The sequence below is a fragment of the Aethalodelphis obliquidens genome, unplaced genomic scaffold, assembly GCF_003676395.1.
Source record: "Aethalodelphis obliquidens isolate GAN/ISIS:26980383/991018 unplaced genomic scaffold, ASM367639v1 scaffold9, whole genome shotgun sequence".
NCBI lineage: Eukaryota > Metazoa > Chordata > Mammalia > Artiodactyla > Delphinidae > Aethalodelphis > Aethalodelphis obliquidens.
In genome coordinates, this window is record NW_020837953.1 from 11,562,288 (window position 1) to 11,584,928 (window position 22,641).

The 22,641-nt window shown below is 39.1% G+C and overlaps 1 protein-coding gene across 7 annotated transcripts in view; it reads right to left on the reverse strand.

Moving 5' to 3' along the window:
• The window catches only part of ELAVL4 (ELAV like RNA binding protein 4), a 90,880-nt gene extending 70,327 nt beyond the window's left edge, over positions 1 to 20,553 (reverse strand). For 3 of the 7 annotated variants that reach the window (XM_027110685.1, XM_027110688.1, XM_027110683.1), the window contains exon 1: positions 14,418 to 14,766. In XM_027110685.1, the coding sequence (XP_026966486.1) occupies positions 14,418 to 14,441 (24 nt within the window). In that variant the 5' untranslated portion in view covers positions 14,442 to 14,766. Of the gene's footprint in view, positions 1 to 14,417; positions 14,767 to 15,211; positions 15,493 to 18,027; positions 18,151 to 20,462 lie in introns of those variants that run through there. The other 4 variants (XM_027110686.1, XM_027110684.1, XM_027110687.1 and 1 more) reach the window with 3 other exon arrangements.
• Between the last annotated feature and the right edge of the window lie 2,088 nt (positions 20,554 to 22,641).

Consider the following 22,641-nt stretch of genomic DNA (forward strand, 5'->3'; position numbering starts at 1 on the left):
CATTGGTCCATCAAATCCTCACAAGAACCCTAGTTTAAAGATGAAGAAATGGAGGCACAGGGAGGGTAAGTGACTTGCCCAAGGTCACAGCTGGTAAAGCCAGGATTTGAACCCTGGCAATCTTGATCAAAAGTCCCACTAGGCTAAATGGTCCTTATTAATATTAATAACCACTAGGCTAAATGCCTCTTTTTAGTCCCCACCTTTTAAGAGGTGAGTAATAGATACAGGGAGACAGAACATGGGCTTTGGAATCAAACAGAGTAGGCTTGGAATTCCAAGTCTGACATTTCCTAGCCATGTGACCTTGTGTAAGTTATGTAAGCTACATGGTGCTCTTTCTTCAAAATGGGAATAAAAATACCTGCTTCCTAGAATTGTTGTGAGGTTTAATGAGATAACCTAAGTAAAGTTCTTTTGCAAAGTCTGACACGTACACAATAAAGGGCTGCCATTATTGTGATATATCATTGTTAACTGCGTGGTACAGAGAGCAAGTGACAAAGGAATCTAGAGGAAAGAAGAATTACTGAGGAATCACAGGTGAGTCACGGTGCTCAGGAAAAGTTTCACGTAAACAGACATACTCAAGACCTTCAACTTAAAAGTCACAGACTGTGGTTGGTAAACAACAGGAGTGTCAAAACCAGTCTTCTTGATAAGGGGGCTTTGGGTCCAACACATCTCTCATAGGCTAGAGGTTAACAGCACACCTGGTGAGACCCATTTATGGACAATCTAACAGACATCCAACTATATCACTCAGTTAACAATTAATTACTGAGCACCTACTGAGCCAGGAAGAGAGATAAACCCAGTCCTGACTGTTGAGGTGGTGGGAAAACAGACAAATCAACAATTGATTATACCATGCGGAAGACCAATGATGGAAGGATGCCACAGTGCCAACAGAGGAGCTCTAACCCTGCATCACTCAGACAATCTTTCCTGGGTGAGAAGTCACCTCCGATTTGTCTCATGAAGTCAGGTAAAGAAAAGCAGAAGTATGTTTGAGACCCAGGGATCGTTTGGGCATAAGTACAGAAGAGCATGGCACAGTTCCACAGTGGAGAATGAATGGAAGGCAGAGAGCTGCAGGATGGGAGGCTGGAAAGGAGGGCAGGGGCCAGGCCATGGAGGGTCTTCTGGGCCTGGTGAAGGTGGCAGGGCTTGCTCCTGAGCCATTAATCTAAAGTAGCCATCTCTGCAATCGCATCTCAACTCTGTGCCGGTAGCAATACACTGGTTCCCCGTGAAATGCGAACAAAACAGCTCTGAGAAACAGAAAGAATACATTATTTTTTTAGGCTCCCTGCCGAATTTTCTTTGGGGCTCTATTTTCTTCCTGAATAGATCACAGGCATTTTTAGCACTAGTGTAGTTTATCACCACCTCATGATACTGTTCCCCCTTTGTGCTCTAAAGTCATTTTAAACTCAACTCTGTTCAGCAAATGTTACTCTCCCTTCCCTAGCACAGTACCCGAACAACTTGGTAAATATTTGCTGAATTGGGCTGGATTCATTGAGTGACAACTATATAAGGTAACACTGTACCACTGGGCAAGGCTGGGTCCCAGGGGGAGGAGGGGATAAGAAGATGACTGTCACAGCACCCTCAATAAACTTGAACTTCTAATGATGCAAATGAGGCATGCATGACCATAACATGCACGCAAAAGCAGACTGCAGGGTGTTGCGTTCTTTCAGTGGTGGCCTATTCACATGGTGGGAGTCCGAATCCTACTCTCACAGCACTTTCACCAGATACTCAGTTCTTTGAGGGCAGTGGGCTATGTCTCCTTTACTAAGTCCTCAGAGACCACCAAATGGTAAGTGCTTAGTAAATATTTATCAAATGGATCTATTTAATCCTCACAACAACGCTGAGAGGGATAAATACTTTGCAGATGTGGAAACCGAGGCTCAAAGAGGTAATGTGACTTGCTTGAGGTTATAAGGTTAGTAAGTGGTATAGTAAAATTAACAACAACAATTATTATTGTTATTTTAAATTCTAAGGAAGGCTACCCTTCATTTATCATTCTCCAAATGTCTCTGTCACAGGATTCTCTTTTTATACTAAAATGGAAAAAGTTCTCTCTGTCTGAATGAAACTTGAAGTTTATAATTTGAGTTCTTGAACTCCAGTTGGCTTTCCTTGCTGCCATTCTAGGAATTCCAAAAGGCACTGAATGGCTCTAGGACAGATAGATCTGCTGCTTTGCAGGTAAAGACACTCTTTAGCACAAAGCTTCCCCAGTATTGTCCCATTCTCTCCCCAGTCACCAGGTAAGAATTAATCGAATTTCAACTCAGTTTAATAAATCTTTACTGAATACCTACTATTTTCCAGGCACTTTTCTCAGTACTTCCAAAAATAAAATACTTAGTATGAGAGTCTTTGTGCCTGTCCTCTTATGATTAAATCACATTTTACTTACTTTCATGCACAGAAAAATCTCAAGGGCAGGTAGCAAACCCTCAAGGGTAAAGACCAATTGAACCACCTATCTTTGTAGAGGAGTACAGTGCTAATACATAGCAGGCATCTTAATACATCTTCATGGAACTTTAAAATTTTGCTCTGGAAGTAGACCTGGGTTCAAATCGAATCCTTGCCCAATCAATTATTGGCTATATAACTTTAATTTACTTTCCAAAACCTCAGTTAGCTCATCCATAAAACAGGAAAATTAACATTTACCTTTTAAGGTTGTTCTAAGGATTAAAAGGGATGCTGTCTGACAGTGCCTGACTCATAGTAAGAGCTCAACAAATGAAAGCTTATTTCATTATTTCTAGTCTCACATCTAGGTCACCTCCACTACTTATTACTGTCATTATTATCATTACTTTGCAGGTTCAGCTAAAATAGCTCGACAAAGGAATGAGATTTGCTAGTTAATAAATATTGTAATTAATAGAAAGCCCCAACATATATCATGCAGACATTAACTTTCAAAGATTTAGAATACAATGTTCCACATTAAATCTAAAATAATCAGAAGTCATCCTTTCTTTAATAATTTGGAAAATACTAGAGAATTTGCATTGCATAGCTCTGAGAAAAGTTGACTGGTTTTTTTCCCTTCGGATAATTCAGAGATCATTATCATCTAGAATAGTGTTTTACTAACCATGATCCAACAAAGTAAAAAAAATTAAGTAGTATATTGAACACAGCAACTTCATATCACAACTCAGAACATAGGTAACTGAAACAAAAGTTTCATGAAATAATGCCCTTACTAAGTACCGGCCACTGAAATTTTCATTTCTATTTCATTTGTTGTTTTAATTTTTAAAAATTCTGGTCAAGACTCAGTAAAACAATTTTAGGCAAACTAGAACTTCGTAATTTAACTAATATTGTTATCCTGTCTGTTCAAGTGTATTAAGGATATAGCTTAACTAATCTTCCCATCAAGCTATGAAGTTGTATTAATTCTATTTTACATATTAAGAAACTGAAACACAGAAAGGTCAGGTGACTTGTACTAAATAGACTCCCACAAATTGATGACAGATCCAAGATTCACAAGTTTTCCAACTCTGCAATTCAGACTCTTTAAAAATATTATGATAATTCAACAAACATTTATTGTACCTATCACGTGCCCAACATTGAAATAAGAGAGCATTTGACGTGATCTCCACCCTCCAGGGCTCCCAGACTACCAGAGGAGACAAGCGTGCCTCAGCACATGCACTTGGAAGTCTGAAGCGGGTACTTTTCTATTCTGGAGGAAATCAGTTTATTCCAAAACCACCACCATCCTCTCTCTGGCCACACATCCCACAAAATGAGCACTGGTACCTGTTGATGAGAGAATGCAGCAAACTCCTCTAATGGCACATTTCTTTATGATCTGAAATAAAGTCGATATTTTCCCTCCTACTGCTCTTTGGCATTGTAACCCTAAAAGCAATTCTCAGCGTGACTGTACCAATGAGTAGTATCATCATAACATCACACCGTGACCAGAAGAGTGCTTTAATGCCGATTCCCTCTAAATAACAAATATCTATTTTAGAAGCATCTTTATGGTGACTTCAACGTCTAAGAAATCATGATTAAATAAAGACAGGTCTTGACCCTGCTAAACCATCAGGAAACTATAGTTTTCTGATCTAAGACATTGCATAGCTACCAATTAAAGTCAAAACACCCGAACCACCTTAAACCATAGCTTTTACCCATCTCTCTAGCTTCACCTTTACACATCCTATGCTGCACTCATACCAGACTACTTATTCCTTAAGTAATTTCCCACCTCTGTGGGAAATTTACTCATACTCTTTTACTCATACTCTTCCCTCCACACGGAATCCCCTTTGTCCTAATTCTTCTGCCTAGCCATCTTTCCTGGCTCCACTCCAATGGCATTTCCTCCAACAACAGTGAATGTCTCCCTCTTGTGCACATTGTACCTCCTCTGCTGAGACAATTTTCACATTCTGTCATGTCCTTACCCACTATATTAGAGTATGTTTAAAATACTGTGACATTCCAGGAGGCACCTAGAGTGTGGTTTATATGCAATAGACACACAATTGTGTTTGCTGATTCCACACTGAAAAACTTGATCTGAAAAAGGAATTGCTCCCCCTCGCTCCCCGAGAAGTAAACTTTGGCCAAGCTGGATGTATTCCCAAACACTCTGGATCTAGGACTGCTGATATTGCTAACTATGTAACCTAAGGCAGGCGGCCGAGCTTTATTTTCTATAAAAAGGGGTTAACAGTCTCTGCCCTAACTACATGAAAGAGATTAAGCGGCCATCACAGGGTCAAAATTATGCAATGTTAAGTGAATATGAGAAATGATCTCCATAGTCACAGATCCATTACAGCAAAACTGTGCTGAGAACAGCTGACGTTCTAGAAATGCAAACTTGCTCCTCTATTCTTGAACAACTGATAGTTCAGGAGCAGTACTGTTAAGATTATACCAACTGCAAGCCCGTGTCTCCAAAGTTCACCTGTTCAAGAGTTCTTATTAAAGCTCTTCTAAGCTAGAAGTCTTTTTTTATCTTCTTGCAGATAACCTTAAGCCAGAGGCGTAAAGCAAGAAGGAACTGAGATTCAAATATGGGCTTAAATATGGGTCACTTTTAAATAATGCAAACCCTTATCTGGCAAGGAGATCCTAAGAATATCTACCTGCTACTTCCCTGTCCATTCACCTGCTCAAATCACTCACCCAATCATCTCTTTTTGGTCTTTCATTAATAGGTATGAGATTTCCCTAGGACAAAATATGTGAAAATGTCTTCTACCTTCTCAAATTTAAGCCCCTTTCTTCCACAGATATATTTCTGCCCATATAAACACAGTCTAAAAATCAACTGAATTCTTCCAGAGAGCTTGCATACCACATACAAGGCTGCTTACAAAATCCTTTGATGAATCTTGCTGAAGCCTTGAAATAGATACATGTGGAAAGAGAAAAAGTTCAACTGTCTGTCTGCTTCACAGTAAAGGGTCTTTTTCATAGAAACACAGGACCTGCAAAATGGCACCTGGGGGATCAGATCAATTTATAATCCCTCCCCCTAGTTTTAAGTATTAAATTGAAGGAAAGAAAATTGCTCCCTTCACATCCTTCCTATGATCATATGAAGTGGAATTCAAAATCCACGATACTAAAACAGTAGTCTAAGGTTATGTTTTCGGTTTAATTCTTGAATCCTCGGAAGGGACTACTTGTGTTATTTCTTCATCCTCACTGGTGACAGCAACAGGTCCCAATTTAAAACAGTTTGTGAATTTATTATGTGCCTATTTATTTCCCCCTTCAGAACCTTGGGAAAGGTATAAACTAAATTAGGCTTGGCCTAATACCAGTCCTGACACCACCCATACCCCTTTCCATGTGTGTGTGATCAACAACTATGTCAAGGCCTTCGGGGTGATTTTCCTCCTTTCTCTTTTCTTCCTTTAAATGGGAGGCTAATCAATTGAGGGCCAGCATTCCGCTCCCATCTCCCACACCTCTCAGTCAATCCGATCACTTCTAGAGCTGTTTATACTGCCAAAGCCATCCATCATCTTGCCTCACCAAGCAGGAGAAGAAAAACTGATGGCAAGTTAGAAAAACCTCATTAAGCCGGTTTCTACCTCAACCTCTTCCCCACTCCTTGAGAAACAGAACTTCAGAATTCAGCCTACTGGGGAAAAGAGGGATAAAGGAAAAAAAGCTGATGTGGTGAAGGGGAAAAATAGGTCCAAAGTAAGTTGGTTTCGGTGCCAAAGTCAAATAACTCACTCACTCACTCACTCTATCTATCTTAGACAACAAAGATGAGATCATATCAATTAACCTTAACTTCTTTTCATTTTCTTTCTGGATGAGTTATGAAGTTCCTAACAGACTCTATCAAGAAATGGGAAAACAGCATCAATTAAAATTAATTTTATGTTCACCTTTTTTCTAATGACTAAATCCCGAGTTAATTCGAACTCCAAAGGAGATCATGGATGTACCTTGCAAAAACCTAGGAGAATATAGAAAACTTAATAAAGTCACACAATTCCAGGGAAGAACTGAGGGCTTGTCTATGTTTAAAAACCACTGTGTGTCAAACACAACCCCCATCCCCATGAGCTCTGGGGAGAGGATGGAGACCGTGAGGGTAGCATGCAATGTCACTTCTCCCCAGGACATCTGGCACGGAGGATAGAATGACTACAGACTGAAAGAGAGTGAACGTCCTCTAGGCACCTTTAATTTTCAACTCCTGTATGTGACTGGTGCCTTCAAATTCTGTTTCTCGTCTGATCTTCACAGAACCCCTGTGAGTCAGGCATTATCATTCCCATCTTAAAGATGAGGTAACGGAGGCTCAGAAAGCTCAAGTACCTCATCCGAGATCACCCTCTTACTATTCGGAAAAGTCAGGATTCTAACCCAAGTTCACCTGACTCAAGTCCTTTGCACGTCCTGGTTTCTTAAGACAAAGAGCAATCTTTCCAGAGGCTTGCCTGTACAGGCGCCCTGTGCAGGTCCTCCGAGCCCAAGGCAGACTTGCGGTTCCCTGGCCTCTGCTAACAAGAACATGGGAATAGTGGCATCTAGTTAGAAACAAATCTAATTTTTCTACACGTGCACCAGTTGATGTAATATGTTTTTAGTCCCATCTGTACACTGGCCCTCTGGTTTCTAATCACAATAACCAGGTTGGTTTCAGGTCTGGAACCTTTTCTACCACAGAGACAATTAAAATCTAATCAAGCTAAAAAGTTATCCTTCCCCAAAGCCACCTAAAACAGAGCAACTCCAAAATAAAACCAATTTACATATTTTAGCCCAAATTAAAAAGTAAAATCTAAGGATTCCCTTTTAATATCCTGAATAATAAATGAATATTTATGTAAAGGTTCCTTTGGGGAACAGTTACTATAGGACAACTTTCCCAATACTGTTCATAAATATCACTTTTGTTTTAGTGTTACAGTAAGAATCTGGACTTGTGGGAATTGTACTGTCTGTACCCAGTGCATCAACATAGATAATTAATATTGAAGACATGTACAATATCCAGAATTTTAGATGTGTGGTTGGCTGTATTACAAAAAGTAACATAAGAAAAGATGAGTCAAATCTGGTCAAAATCACAAATTACAGGGACTTAGTCGGTTACTCCGTTTTAAGTGAGCACTTTCCTAATGAAAGTTTCATCAGTAAAGATTGCAAGTTCTCAGGCTTTCCACTACAGACTTTTAAATAGCACTTAGAGCTAAAGTTTATCATTAAAGCTGTATTTACTACTGTTGTATCTTCAAAGGGGGCACTAGAAAAAAAAGTTCAACTCAGTTATTTTTCATGTACAAATTAGAAAGCAAAACTCTAAAGGGTTTAGACTGGCAGCTTAGGAAAGCACAGGTTACTTGAGAAGCCATTACTGATACTTCCCAGGGCACATCGGGGGTCATGGCTGTCTATCTATACCACACACGTATACACACTGCACACAGTATCTAGGTATGTATGACAAAGTAACTCTCCACTAGCAAATGTCAAGTTTGCACAGGGGTTATATCAACTGTACTTCTACACAACTAAAAAAAGTTTGCACAGGGGTATGCCAAGGAGGTCGCTATCTTCTCAAATTGTCCCTGGAGAGTAACATGGGAAAAGTTATTCTAAGAGTCATCTCTGTCAGAAGCAAGGCATTCTTATTTCTGTAAAATTAACAGGTTATCTAGCCAAGCTCCATGGGCAGCTGACGGCAGATAGACAAGTTCTTTTCAACTGTCCAAACTTTACCTTTTCCTAAGAGTGAAATCTGGATACATGGAACCTTATAGACAAAAATGCCCAGAATAGCTTTTATTTCTATCTTTTAGAGTCATGCATAGACTCTTATAAATACAAAAGGAAAAACACTAATGTACTTGAATGCTTCAACAGATCTTTTCCCATAATTTGACATAAACCTCATTGAATGACGTCCAACCTTAAAATCCCTCACGCAATTTTATCCCTACAGAGATTTAGCCTCTAATATAGCTTTTGATTAGTGTCAGAAGAAATGGTGACTTTGAGTTCCGTGTTTCAAAGAAATGCACATAGTAAGTCTTCAACAAATATTTCTTCATCCAACAACAAATGATAGCCAGCCTCCACTATGAACACAGTTGGCAAAATAACGTCAAGGGCCAGTTGTTCCAAGAAAGTAGACAATAGAAGGTTTAACTGACTCAGAATGAGCAGGAGTAGATTCAATGCCACAAAGTGCAAAACAGAGGAAGCCTCCACGCTGTGGTGTGTTTTTCAGAATTCGCCATCTTGACTGGAATTGTTTCTCTGCTTCCTCATATACTGCAAAAAGAACTAAACCTCTTATAGAAAAAATACTTACGAATTACTACATTTTTATAGCTTCAAAATGAATAATTAAGAAGTGAACTTTGATTTTAAATGTTATTTTCAAACCAAGAGTCCAGGGAAAGTTATTTTCAGGAGAGACCTATGACTTGTAATTTTTGTCCATTAAAAAAAAAAATCACATATGCTATTTTTGTGTTTTACTTTTGTGGTTAAAAATAAGGCTTTCCAAGAACAACAAAAAACAAAAATTCAAGTACAACAATTACACTGACCTTATTTCTTCAATATTTCACTGCTTTTTCAACCAAAATTTATTTAAGAATTCCTTTATGGCATTCAGCATTTCTTGATCCTTGTACAGGGGGATCCACATTGGGGGGAAAATATTTCTGGTGTTTAATACAATGAAGATGTGAATAACGTTCTTCACCAAAGCAAAAATGGTCAGTGCTAAAATGGTCTGGCAAAAGGTGAAAATCTCAGGAGTTGGGAGAGGGCACGGGGAGAGACAGAGATAAAGAGACAGGGAGGGGAGAGAGAAAGAGAGAGAGAGAGAGAGAGAAAGCCAGCAGCCTATTAGGAGCACTGACCCTGCATAAGTTATTTCTTAATGAATGTACAAGGAACAGCATAAATATTACCACTAAGCAGAGTGGATGTGAACATCCAAAGCAAGCTAGCTGGCTGATTGCTTCCTCATTTTTTGTTCTTTTGTAACAATTTCATTTCCAAAGTGCTTGATTTCTATGGCTGATGCTCCAAAGCTATTGTGAGCACACTGCCTGAATGCTTAATGAGCTAAACAACAAAATGGCTCATCTTTGGTGCCCCCAGCTAGCATCCCAAACTGGATATAATTAAAGGTGTGAACAAGCAAGCAAAGAAGTAATGAACCTGCAAAGTCAAGGTTCTGAGAAATTATTGGGCAACCTACACTGCACCAGTTCAGATTTATCACTCATTATCTCTTATACCGGCAAGGTGCAGGTCCACATGTTGGTACCCCTCTCCACTCTTGTCCTCCAGCTTTCTTTCTTCTTTCCACTTCTAGATGGCTAACTTATGACAATTACTGCTTGTGACAACTCCCACCCACCCACAGATCACCTTTCTTTGTACACTTAAAAAGCTGCTGACCTATAAAAAGCCCTCTACCCTTAAAACACACTGAGATTTAAAAAATACAAGGATGTTCCTAAAACACACACACACACTCACAAAATGAAGTACGAGAAGCTAACACAGCCACGCTCCCTCCTCCTTGTTTTTACCAATGGTTAAAGATTAGGTGCAAATGCTCCCAAAGAAAACAAAATTCTCATTTCACATATACATATATTTTAATTTGAACCCAACCCCTTGATTGAAAGGGTAGCTTCTAGTTCACAAATATTGTTATGAATTTACACATTATGGTTTCTCAAGTGTCAACTAAAGAAAGGTGTTTGGTCTAATGGTCTGTGGGGTCTAGATATATCTTTTTCATGAATTTTTGTATTTTCCTAATAAAGGAACTTGGAATTTGTGAGGAGAGGCCACTTCTTAGGGGAAAACAGCCCAGTTTGGTTTTCTTTCCATTTTTAGATGCGCATATACTTGCAAGTATGTATACACATTTGGTAATACCAAAAGAGGAAAACCTAAGACAGGTGCAGGATTCCAGAAACACAAATGCTTACAATGATACACACACACACACACACACACACACACACACACACACACAGTCCCTCTCTCTCACATACACGTATCTATCAAAAGGATAGGACATGGATAGTGGGCAATAAAAGGTTGACTTCACTTTCAAAAGGGGAATTGGCCAGCTCTGTACAACACAGCCCATCTACTGGAAAATAGTAAGATAAAAGCTTGAGACTGTTTATGTCCCCTCATACCCCCCAAATTCCCAATGACATTGGGAAAAAATACTGCATTGCAGCATTTGCCAGTGCATACTCATGTGTCTAGCATCCGCTGGCCAGCTCACCAACAAATGTACATATTAAGTGTCCAGGCATATAAATTAAGTGCCTGGTGGCCACAGATCATTGAAACTGATGAAGAAATTTGTCAAGGCCAAAGGACTTCTGTCTACGTACAATGACCTCTATCAAGACCGCCATTCCTTACTTGTGGCACACACTGATAATTTGCTTCAGCCTTTTTTTAATTAAAATAAGGCATTAAGAAGCCAAGGGCTAACTGAAGCATCATATCAACATATCTCCTCATAGACGGAGTAGTTTTTGGTCTACATATAGGAGGAGAATCCACCCACAATAAGGAAATAAGAGCAAAGGGAAGAAATCAAACCAAAGAAAAGAACTTGCCCTGAGGAAACCCTTTTCATTGTCAGTGGTAACTCTTATTTGAGTAAAACACCTTGACTCACTTACAAATTCTTTTAGAGATATTAAACACACACACACAAAGCACCATTCATGCAATGATTTCCAGATTTAAAATTTCAAATAGATTATCCCCAGTAGAAATGCTAAGTTTAAAATATGTGAAGTCTAACATGTCTCAGACCCTATTTCAAGAGTTTTAATACTAAAGTGTGTAGCTCATTTTCTTTCTCTTTCTTTAAAAAAAATTCTATTGTTATTACCTCACAACAATCTGGACGTCCTCTTATAACAAAATCCTTGAATATTCAAAGGACCAAGGAAGGGCTATAGGGAGAGAAAAAAGTTTTAAGGCTTTGGAAAACTATCAAACAGAAGCAAGTTCATCTATACCTGGCCAGGAGGATGACTTGAATGAATGGCAGTTAGGAATGAATGGAACTGAGATCACAAATGAATGGTTAAGTTGCTTGTTAGTTTTTTTAAACGGGATATTAAAATTGTCCTATAAATCAATGATTTTCAAAGAAATTTTTCAGCTATTTCCCCACCTATGTTCATTCAAAATTTTAAATATTAAATGATTTAACTATTATATTTCAATGAGATACAAGAATATTCTGATCATTAAAACTGTGATGTAGTCAGGTGTTTTTCGCAGAAATATTTCCAATCAGATTTCATTTCTTAATAAATGCACACTCAGCCTTGTGCTTCCGTAAAGACACACCTCCACATGCAGGTAGTAGGTATTAATATTTTTAAGACAAAGAAGCGAGAAAGGTCAGCAGTAGAACCACGTGTCTTTTTTACAACCCAAGCCAAGGTGACAGTTCCTACAGAAATTATTTTCCCCTTAACTAAAATGTGCAGAAAAATTCTCAGAAAAAAATAAATTTTAGATAATCAGAAAACTATTCTATTTTTTAATAACAACATATGTTTACACACTCAAGATATGAGAGTAAGAGGTTCAAGCGTATGACAAAAAATATAAGTTTATTTTTTTTTTAATACTTCAATAGTCAAAACAAATTTTTAAAATCCCCCAATAAGAAGACAAAACAAAAAGAAGCATCTGCAAGGAAGAAAGAACGGGAGGGGTGCAGAGATTTGCAATGGAGAGAGTAAAAATTAAGAGTACTTTCAATAAAGCCAATTATATTTCCTAACCTTTTAGCATATTCCAGTGTCTTTTAATCTCTCATTCTGGGGCTTAAAATTATCACATACTTAATTTGTCTCTCCAGAAGAAACCGTAATAGATCATCGTTTCAGTTGTTTCTATGCTACCTCCTATTCACCTAAGTAATATACCTTTCAGTCCTTCTGGTACCCACCATCATAAGAAAAAGAGACTACTAGCAAAGCACACTTTGAGAGAGAAAAAGCAAGAGATGCCTGTCACCCGTGCACACATGGGTCCCAGACGTTCAGAGACGCTGGAAAAAAAATCAGCTTTTCACTCAGTTTATGCCAAGACCAGGACCAAATGCTGAATGGAAGGCAGTGGTTGCAAGGGTGCAGCCTGATGGATCTTGTGGCTGGAGGCATGGAGAGGGAGGCGAAGCAGAAGACTAGAATAGAGCTTTCCATTTATTATTTTAAAAAGTAATTTCTACTCGGGGTATAAAATGAGAAATACAATGAACTCCCCGGAACTGTAGTATCAATATCTGATTTAGGAAAAACACCAATACCACCTAGCACAAGATCATTGCTTAGGGTAAATGTATTCTACCTACATTTCTCCTATGGATATTTGCTGGAAATTTCTAAGAAATCATTTGCAGAACGTATCAGCTGTGGGAGTTCACTATTATGCTTCTGTCAACTTCATTCAATATAATTTACATTTTTTTCAAATGGCCTCACAGGATTCCTTGCGATTTTTGCAGCACAATTTCACAGCAGGGAAAAAGGGGAAAGAGAGAGAGGGAGAGAGAGAAAAAAAAGCAAGATTCCCTACCTCCCTTCCCCCTCTCCTTCTCTCTCTGTTTTTTAAACCAAAACACACACACACACACACACACACACACACACACACACAACAGGGGAGACAGAACAGATGCTTAAAAATAGATTTCTAAAAATCACTGTAAACCAGAGTTAGAAATGTAATTAACACCTATTTATAAAGAATAATTAAAGTTGGGCCGGCCACAAAGAACAGCAAAGATAATCAAGGTCCTGTCCCCCCCACCCCCCCGCCTTTTTTACACTGTTTGCAGTGTGTTCTCATGATAGCCACCTGCTCCCTACCCGGCTTTTCCTCTGTTCGTTTCCCCGGCAACCTTTCATTGGGTTTTCCTCCCAGCTATCGCTTTCAGTTGGGCTGCTCGGTCTAATCTTATTTGTTTTACACCCATCAAAACAAGCAGCCAGACAAAGGCAATCCGCTAAGAATGGGAAAAAGACCACAGCTTTGTTATAACATCTATGCAGAGCGAAAAGTCCTCCCCAGGCTTTTCTAGCAAAAAATAAGTGAGATGGATATGAATTTACAGCCTCCCCCCATACCAAGCTTTGAAACCCTGTGAAAGCTATGGCTAGTGAAATTCAAAGTCAAAGTGGGCACTCGTGGCATCTGATCATGCCATTTTGTGCCATATCTTCAGGGTCAACATCAGGCAACAGGAGCGGCACTCAAGGAGTTTCCCTGCTTCTTTTTTTTTTCCAGAAAAAGATGATGCTAAAAATAGATTTACTACTTTGGCAGAAAGGTTTTCTACTTCCCCTTCTACATCCAAAAGTCCTGTTCCACAATTGCATCTGCTGGTACTGAACCTCACCTCCTCCACCCCTCATTCCCAGCCTTCCCCATCACTCCGAGTAGGAGACTGAAAAAAGAAATGTGCCTTTAACTTTAACAGTCGTGCAATTCTGTTGAAAGCTCACAGAGGCGGTGGACACGCCAGCCAACAGCGATGGTGACACTGTGATTGTCAAAAAAGACACCAACCTTGCTTGGCTAAAATGTGTGTTCGATAAAAGAGGCAGTGTGTGTGCCTTGTGTGCGTGCAGTGCCATTATACTTGGAGATGGATTCTGGTTTTCAGAAAAGAGAGACACTAATAAACACACACATACACACACAAACGATCTGCACAGTGATTTACGATGCACAGTCCACCATCCTTATGCGCGCGCACGAACACACACACACACACACACACACACACACACACACACACACGGCTGGAACCTCCAAGCTGTCTTCCTCTTTTCACTTACCATCTTCAAGCCATTCCACTCCATCTGTGATCAGAAGAAGATGGACCCTCACACAGTGTGTCAAAAGCGGAAAGGAACGTTATGTAAAAGCTGACATTCCTTCTTACAGAGCTGCTGCCCAGAGAAGGAAGCAACAACTCAACACGCCAGGCACCGCTACACATACAAGCCGCCTCCTCTTTTTTATGAGGTCATGACAGGAAACTCTTTGAAATACAAGATGCAGCATTTACTGAAGCCCAAATAAATCACTCTCTTTGCCATTTTGAATGCGCAGCCCCCCGAAACACAACTGCCCATGTCAACGTTCAGTATTCAGGAGCTGCCTCTCAAGGTTTAAATTTCCAGCACGGAAATGGAGAGATTCCCAAGCCCGCGGCAGCCACCTCGAGCCCCACAAAACCGAGGAGGCACATAGACAAACCCGAGGAGGCACATAGACAAACCCCCTCTCCCTTACAAAAAGAAAATCCTTCTTTTGCCATTATGGTCTCAGGTAATATAACCTATTTCAACAAACCAGCAATTATTTCAGCCCACCTCCCCTTCCCCACCCCCACCTTTATGTTGAAGGGAAAATTGACAATGACCTGTTAAAAATGACAATCTATTTCCCAACTGCTTTTCAATAAAAGGACCTACCCGCACTCTCTACACAAAAGAGATAGTAAATGTAGGAACCAAACAGCAGCAGAGAACTGAAGTCTTGTGCAAGCATAAGACTGGTCAAGGTGGATATGCTTTTCTCCCCTCCAGCGGCACAAACAACAGATTATAAATCTAGTCATACCTACCATAACCATTCTTATTGGCAAATATTGGGTCTCGCAGAGCTTCGACTCTTCTGTTAAAATTTGCAAAGATTTCAGAATATATTTTTAAAATGACTACTATTGTTATATATTTTTAAAGATCCACAAAACACAGTGTGGATGACTGTAAAGTAAATCAATTATTTTGGGGGGGTAGGGGGAGAGAAAGAAAAATAAAAGAAATAAAAGGAGCAGTGAGCTGAAACCCCTGATTCTAGGATGTAGATAAGAACAACTGAACAGAGCCTTGCTGAAATTGGCTCGAAGCTTCCCCTTTTTACATCCATTTATGGGACCATCTGTCAGCTGAAGCCAGGATCTGATTGGCTGCGGAAACGAAGGGAGGCGTTGCAACATCAGGTGCTATTTAAATTAGCTACTGCCAGATTGACGATGTTAATGATTTGGTGACCTCTACAACAACAGAGACCAGATTTCTGAACTGCTTCTTGTGTCTGGTAATTAAGGCCAGGCTGAAGCAACACAGCCATACTTGTATATTTACCTTTTCCTTCCTCCCAGCCCAAAAGTACTGTAACAACTGCAGGTCACTGGCGGCTTGCAAACCTTAACAGTGGGAGTGTTCTCCCTTTCCCCTGTCCTGAGGGCTGTATCACCCCACCCCTCTGACTGAGCGCTTTTCCCTTATAGAATGTTTTCAACCACCTTATCTTTTTCGACAGTTGCTTTCTAGCAAAATGCATATTTAATGACCTGCCTCTGGGCTTAAAGATACAACAAAAGCGCTTTAATGTGCTAATATATCTACATTTTAACTTTATTATTCCCCAATAGTGCTGATTTTTAGTGAGCAATGCTCCTTCTGCAGCTAATATGGCCAGCGTTTCAAAAGAAAGCAAGTTTGAGATCAGGCTTGCTCTGTTAACTAGGTTCATACAAGTTTGCTTCAGAAAACTACTTCCTAATAAACAAAAAAGAAAAAAAGCTGTGGGGGAGAAGGGGGGCAGCTGTCAGCCTCTACCTTTCTGCCTTCCGCCTGAGCTTTTCAAAACAGAGAATGATGAATGATTTATTTAAATGAATTTATTTCTCAACTTGGATAGGAGCATGATCTGAATTTTTAAAAATCCACTAAAATACATTCTTTCTTTGCTTTCTCTACTGCTTCAGAGAAAGGTAAAACATACTTTTGACAACAGCCTCATTTCATAACCGGTACAGGGTGCTCATCTTGCTTAACTGAACACGTGATTTTGCTTCTCTCCTTCCAAGGATGTCTTTTTTCTTTGGCCTCTTAAAAGACTTGCAAAGAGACATTTAGCAAGTGTGTGGTGATGTATACAGTTTGTCTGCCCATTTTATACATTTCATAACCGCTATGCTACCAAGCCTTTAGTAGTATAGTTTTTTGTTCTAGTTTGGGTTTTGAAGTGGCTTATCTGAGGAGTTTATGTTTTACTTTAACCCCAAAGGCTAATTTATCACGATTTATTTAATTCATAATTTAGTCAATTTGTTCCTCAATAAATACACAGAGGTAACACATATTACTAAAGACATAATTTATCATAATTTTTCATCTTTGGCTGGAGTCGACAGCGGGATGGGATTGGGCCAAGTGGAAATATAGGCCGAAAATCATGCTATGCTCTAGGCTTCAAAGTCCAAGAATAAATGGGTCTGTGAAAAATTATTATAAAAGAAAACAACTTTACATTAGAAAATTAAAGCTATTTTCTCCAAGCTACTATTTCATGAACACACATACAAATATACACATATATACACACTTTAAAAATACAGATACACCATAAAACAGTATCTGTTGGGTATACAACATGAGCTATTAGACTTGAATATAAATAAATTCAGCTATTAGAAATGAAAGTACGTGAAATAGAAAAGTAGAAATGTTAAAACTATGATCCCATCAAGTGGAACACTACTGAATTAAGTAAACTTTTAAAATAATTTCTTGAACAAATGTATAAAGAGTCCTACAAGTCACAATAGTACTACAGTATCCCTTGAACTGTGTATGAAGGACAAATTCACAGGTTAAGTGCTCTAAAGAGCTCAACATACGTACACAGGTCAGGTACAGGTGCCCCAAATCAACAACAGAAACTCTGAGTACGATCTCACCAATATCAAAATACTGTGAAAAGTAAACATGAACACAATGCTGACTAACACACAAATAAAAACAGCTCACTGGGAACAAAAATATTTACTGTGTATTTCTCTGGAGGTTTTAAAAGTCGGAATTTCTTAAAACCCCTTTCTTCCATCCATACTAATTTCAGCACACTTAGTGAGCCATAAATTAACATTAGGGATATCAAAAGGTATTCTGGCCAGTTTTCCAAAATAGTAACTGTATATTACAGTATAAACAATTAGCTGGTTTTGCTAGGCTAAAAATCCATGCAGTTTGTATATTGATCACTTTTCCAAAAACCTCCACTCTAAAGCCTTTCAACGGAATCCTCAAACAAATGCACAAATGTCCTCAGAGGCCTTTTCTCTAAAGACAAAGGCAGAATCCTATTGTTGGGAAAAGTCAACCTTATTATTGCGTTTCCAGTAGTACCATTCATCTTTCAGAGTGAGGGGCTGACCGCTACATTAGTGGTGTGACATTTGTAAAGCAACAGATTCTTAACATATTATCTCAAGAATCAGGCAGGCGAGTCTCCCAGTCATGCATGATATTTTTTTTCCGCCACAATCCTCCACCACCACAGAAAGAAACTTGTCTCACTCAAGCAGCTAAGGCAACCTAAAAATGATATCCCAGAGCTGTGGGGCTGCCAGTGCCGCTGTATCCTTCTTACCATAAATGAGCAGTTTCTTGACTCATTAAAAACAATTTCCCTTAAAAGAAGTAATCTCATATCAGTCAGCCCCTCGCCACCATGCACACATCCCAAAGGTTGCAGATATCTCAGCATCAGTCGCCGGCAGCCAGCTTTCCCACACAGAGTCCAGATGGACTGTACCAGAAGCCAATTCAGCGTTAATAACTACCTACTCCGCGCAGTGGAGAAGCCTTACGTGGCACAATGGGCTAGGAAACAGCAGCCGGCTGAAACTGCAAATAAAAAAAGACAACCAAATTCTCCAAAAGCACCGAAAGGAAGGAACACAAATGGAAGCGTGAATTCTATTTCCTTGACTTCAGTGAGAAGAAAAAGAAAGAAAGAAAGAAAGAAAAAAAGAAAGAAAGAAAGAAGGAAAGAAAGAAAAGAAAGAAAGAAATAGAATCCTTCATAAACACAGGAAAAAAATGAAGGGGGAGGGAAACAGATGCTGCCCAGAAAAAAGTGACAAAATATTACCTCATTATTTAACAAAGCAGCATTAAGCGTCCTGCTGATTTCAAACATCTTGCCACAGATTTTGTTTTAAGAGAAACAGATAGAATCCTTTGCAAATCACTCCGTCTGCAAAGGGTTCTTCAATTTTCTTGCGTGCCACGGAACAGTCAATATATTATTTCCCTAGAGTTCGCACATTAAAACCTCTAGTCAGTGAGCTGAATTTTCCCCTTATCTCACACACAGTAGACGCCTGTTATATGTACTGCTCTCTTTGCAAGAGCAGCCTGCCCCAAACATGGCTGGTGTTTCAACTACTCTTTAAAGTAACAGTTCACTGTATAACCACCAGGTGGGTAGAGTGCACAGATTCAAATGAACCATCTTAAAAGACTTTTTTTTTTTTCCCTTGGAACAGCTTTTGGGTGTAGGGTGTGACATGAGAAACGCCAGCATCCTAACAGGCATCTGTCTTGTATCTCTCTCTGTATCTTGTCAAAATAAATAAATAAAATTCCCTCTCCTGACTTACAGTGAGGAAACAAAACAAAACACCATCACCAATTCTAATAAGAACTGTGAAGAATGAAACACAAACAAGCTTTGTTTCATTCAGCAAAGGATGCAAAAGGAAAATCCAATCAACGCAGAGCAAGGGGGAAAACCAAAAACTTCATGGAGATATTTTCTTTTAGCAAAAGGAGAGAAATATTGACAAGTGTGATAAACACCCAGTTCAAAAGTAGGCATATGAATGAAGCACACACAAGATGGAGGCAAGAGTTTAAGGGTGTAACTTTTCTTCATAGTGATATTTGATATGATCTTTCATGATACGAAATAACCAAAAGCTTAAAAGTAGAGACACTGAAAAAGACAAACAAACAAAAAACAAACAAACAAAAAAGCCTTGAGCACCTCTTTTTAAAACACAATTATTATTAGCAAACTAATGATATATACTTCCCCAGTGCTGTTCTTTTTCCCTAAGATCTGCCTCAAAGTGGAACGTTTCTGTTGTGTACAATTTTGTCTGTATAGTTAACTTGGTGTCTCCTTTGTACAATTCTATTCCAATTAATCTGCTCCTCTGCCAGGAATAAATAGAATGTCTCAAGTTGAAAGCCCCAAGTGATGATGTTAAAAGGATAAGGAACCACCTGGACAAAAATAAACCTCATCACTCATATCATTATATGACCTGTTTTTAAGGAGGCTTTTACTACTCACAGAGTATGCATGCACCATTCTATGTTCCCTCGTATCTAAAAGAGAAACCAACATACACAGATACCTGGGATTTTGTTTTCTTGGCTGGACAAAAATTAAAGCTCTGAAACTTCCACATCCTCTTGCAAACACGGATCTCGATACTAGTATTTGTCCAGCCCATCCGGCAACATTGAGCCATATACAACAGTGACTGTCTCCTTCATCTTTAAGTCCAGTCTGCATCACTTAATACCATTTAACCTCCTCAAATATATTAAGTTCCAAGTGACAATTTTTAACTGGGGAGTGAGAAGGAGGAGTTGCTCTCATCAAATTCTGGTTGTGTGAAATAAGCTAATTTGTACACTCACCATATGTCTTAAACACTAATTTTAAAATGCCACTTTCTTCAAACATTAAAATGTAATCAGCCTAGTAAATAAAATATTCTCGAGTTTTCTTGCCTTGGTGATAATTTAAAGAGTGTTTATCTCAAGGTAACCTCTCTATTTTGGTTACCAAGGAAGGCTTTTGATTTGTAAAGGGAAAAAAGGAGATATTGGGGACTGGGGGAGTGAGAAGAGAAACCACAACTGTACGTAGCTGCACAAAGGAAAATAAGATGAAGCGGGTTTTTAAGGACCCATAGTCTTGTTACCCTAAGGCAAATCCAGCCAATCAATACCACCCATTGACGGTCTACCATCTGCCATGCTACCCAGCGATGTGGCTAAACAGACCTGTTCCATATGACCGTAGCCGGTTCATTTTCAGTCGATTAGAGCAGTTCCAGAGCATTCACATGCAATAGCACAAAACTCCAAGTCAGACTGAGCCTCTCTCTTCACACCAGTCCCTCCGAGCACAGCTGCAGACCTTTTCCTCCTGTTCCGGGTGTCTGGATTACCTCTTCTTGCCCCTCAATTGAATTATCAAAATGGGGTGGGAAGGTAGAGTGAGCAGACACTCACATATCCACACACACACACAGATAATTGCTGGCCCTTCTTCACTGTCATGCAGAAATCGGGAATTCCATGTGCTCTGCCCTAATGTGATTATTGCACACCATTTAAATAGCGTCATCAGTGACTATGACCTGACATTTTCCTGTGGTTCAATTTCTTTTTATCCTCTCTCTCTTCCCTTGAAAAATAAACCTGAGCTGCTGGCATTTCTTCTTTTAGGGAAAATACAGTCAGTATGCCCAGACAATGGTATACTATATTTAAGAGCTTCTGATAAAATTTAAAGCCTAATTTTCCTTTGATGAATTGTGGTGTTGGTTTTGCCTTTTTTTTTTTTTTTCCTGCAGAAACATTAAATCAAATGTTGTAAGAAAATGCAAACATACCACAGAGGAAAGAACGATGTGCCCGACTGACATGGCGTCTGTCAGTTGGATCAGGAATTCACTGTTGATGTGCTATTAGAGGTACATGACCTGACTGCGTCACGCCTTTCTCTTTCCTAAGTAGTTTTGTCTACTATGGATTGTTGGAAAGGGCTAGAAGAGTGCTACTGTGTGGAGAAATATGACAAATGGATGTTTAGTCAACTTATATGACCAAGAGTTCACCTAGGCAGGTAAGCTAACTTAAGGGTAGATCCACACTTGATCTGACTGTCTTCTTTCCATACTCCTAAGCCTATGCTAGAACAGCAGTTGAAAGCAGAGGCTTCTTTCCAGAATCAATGCATGATTTTTCAAATGTGCCTTTGCTCGCACGCTTAAAGCACTAGGGTGTCTTTCTGGGAAAGAAAATTTAAAGGACAGGAAAACTGCCTTACTTACAAAATTCTAAAAACCGGTAAGTACATATTTATCAAAGAAATCTAATTGAAGGGAGTCCCTGTCTGGACTTTTCACTGATATATTCTTCAGCATAGCTTAAGAAAACTCAGCAGGGTCAATGTGCAAACACACAGAGATTTCTGAAGATCTCTATATTAAGGGATTTGAGGCCTTCTCATTTCAGTTCAGATGAGCTTTACTAAAAATAAGATAAATAAAATAAAAAACAAAGAAACAAACAAAAAAACTCCTTAGTATAGATATAAATCTTCACAAATCAAAGGCCACTGAATAAATGAAATATGGAGTAGCGACTCATACCACTAAAGGATGCAGTGTTTAACGAGATTAATACAGTACTGGAAATAATTCAATGTAGGGCCTTTTAAAACTCTGGACTCATTTATAATTCTGTAACTACAAATAAACAGATGTACTGTAAAGGCAAGGAAGGTAATTTGTGGAAGAAGGAGGAAGAGGAGGAGTAGAAGGAAAGGTAAAGGTAAAGGGGAGGAGAGGAAAGCGAGGACAAGAAGAAAGAAAAATAGTAGGACTTACAGTGTGAGTAAAAACTGCTCTTTTACTAGGAGTCTACTGTACATCAAACACTGTACTAGGCACTTGACATGCACAATCTCACTCAAGTGACAATTGTTATAACTAAGAATTCTTCTAGAAAGGTGTTTGACTCATCTAAAAGTAAGATCTCCCCTCCTCATACCACAGAAGAATATGCTTAGTAAATATGTGTTGAATAAATGAGAAAGATGGGCACAGACTGGAAGAGAAAGCAGAGGGAAGATGGAAGGTGTGTTTGACTTTTCTCAAAACAAACAAAGTGAGAGAGAAACAAAGAATTAAAACTACAAAGCACAAAATCTTAGAAGGCAGGATTAAGTCCCCAGCCCTATTCCCTACTTCCTCTTCCAAAACTGGCAAAACTCCTTACATAGAGTATCTGCTCAGCAAACACTGATTCATTTAACTTCTTTGTCCTCCGCCCTTTATAATACAGAGCATGGCTCCAGGCAGCACTCCAGTCATGGGGAATGAATGAAGATCAATAGTTGCCCTCATCACCTCAAATACTATCCCAAGGCCTATTTGTTTTGATTCAACTAGCA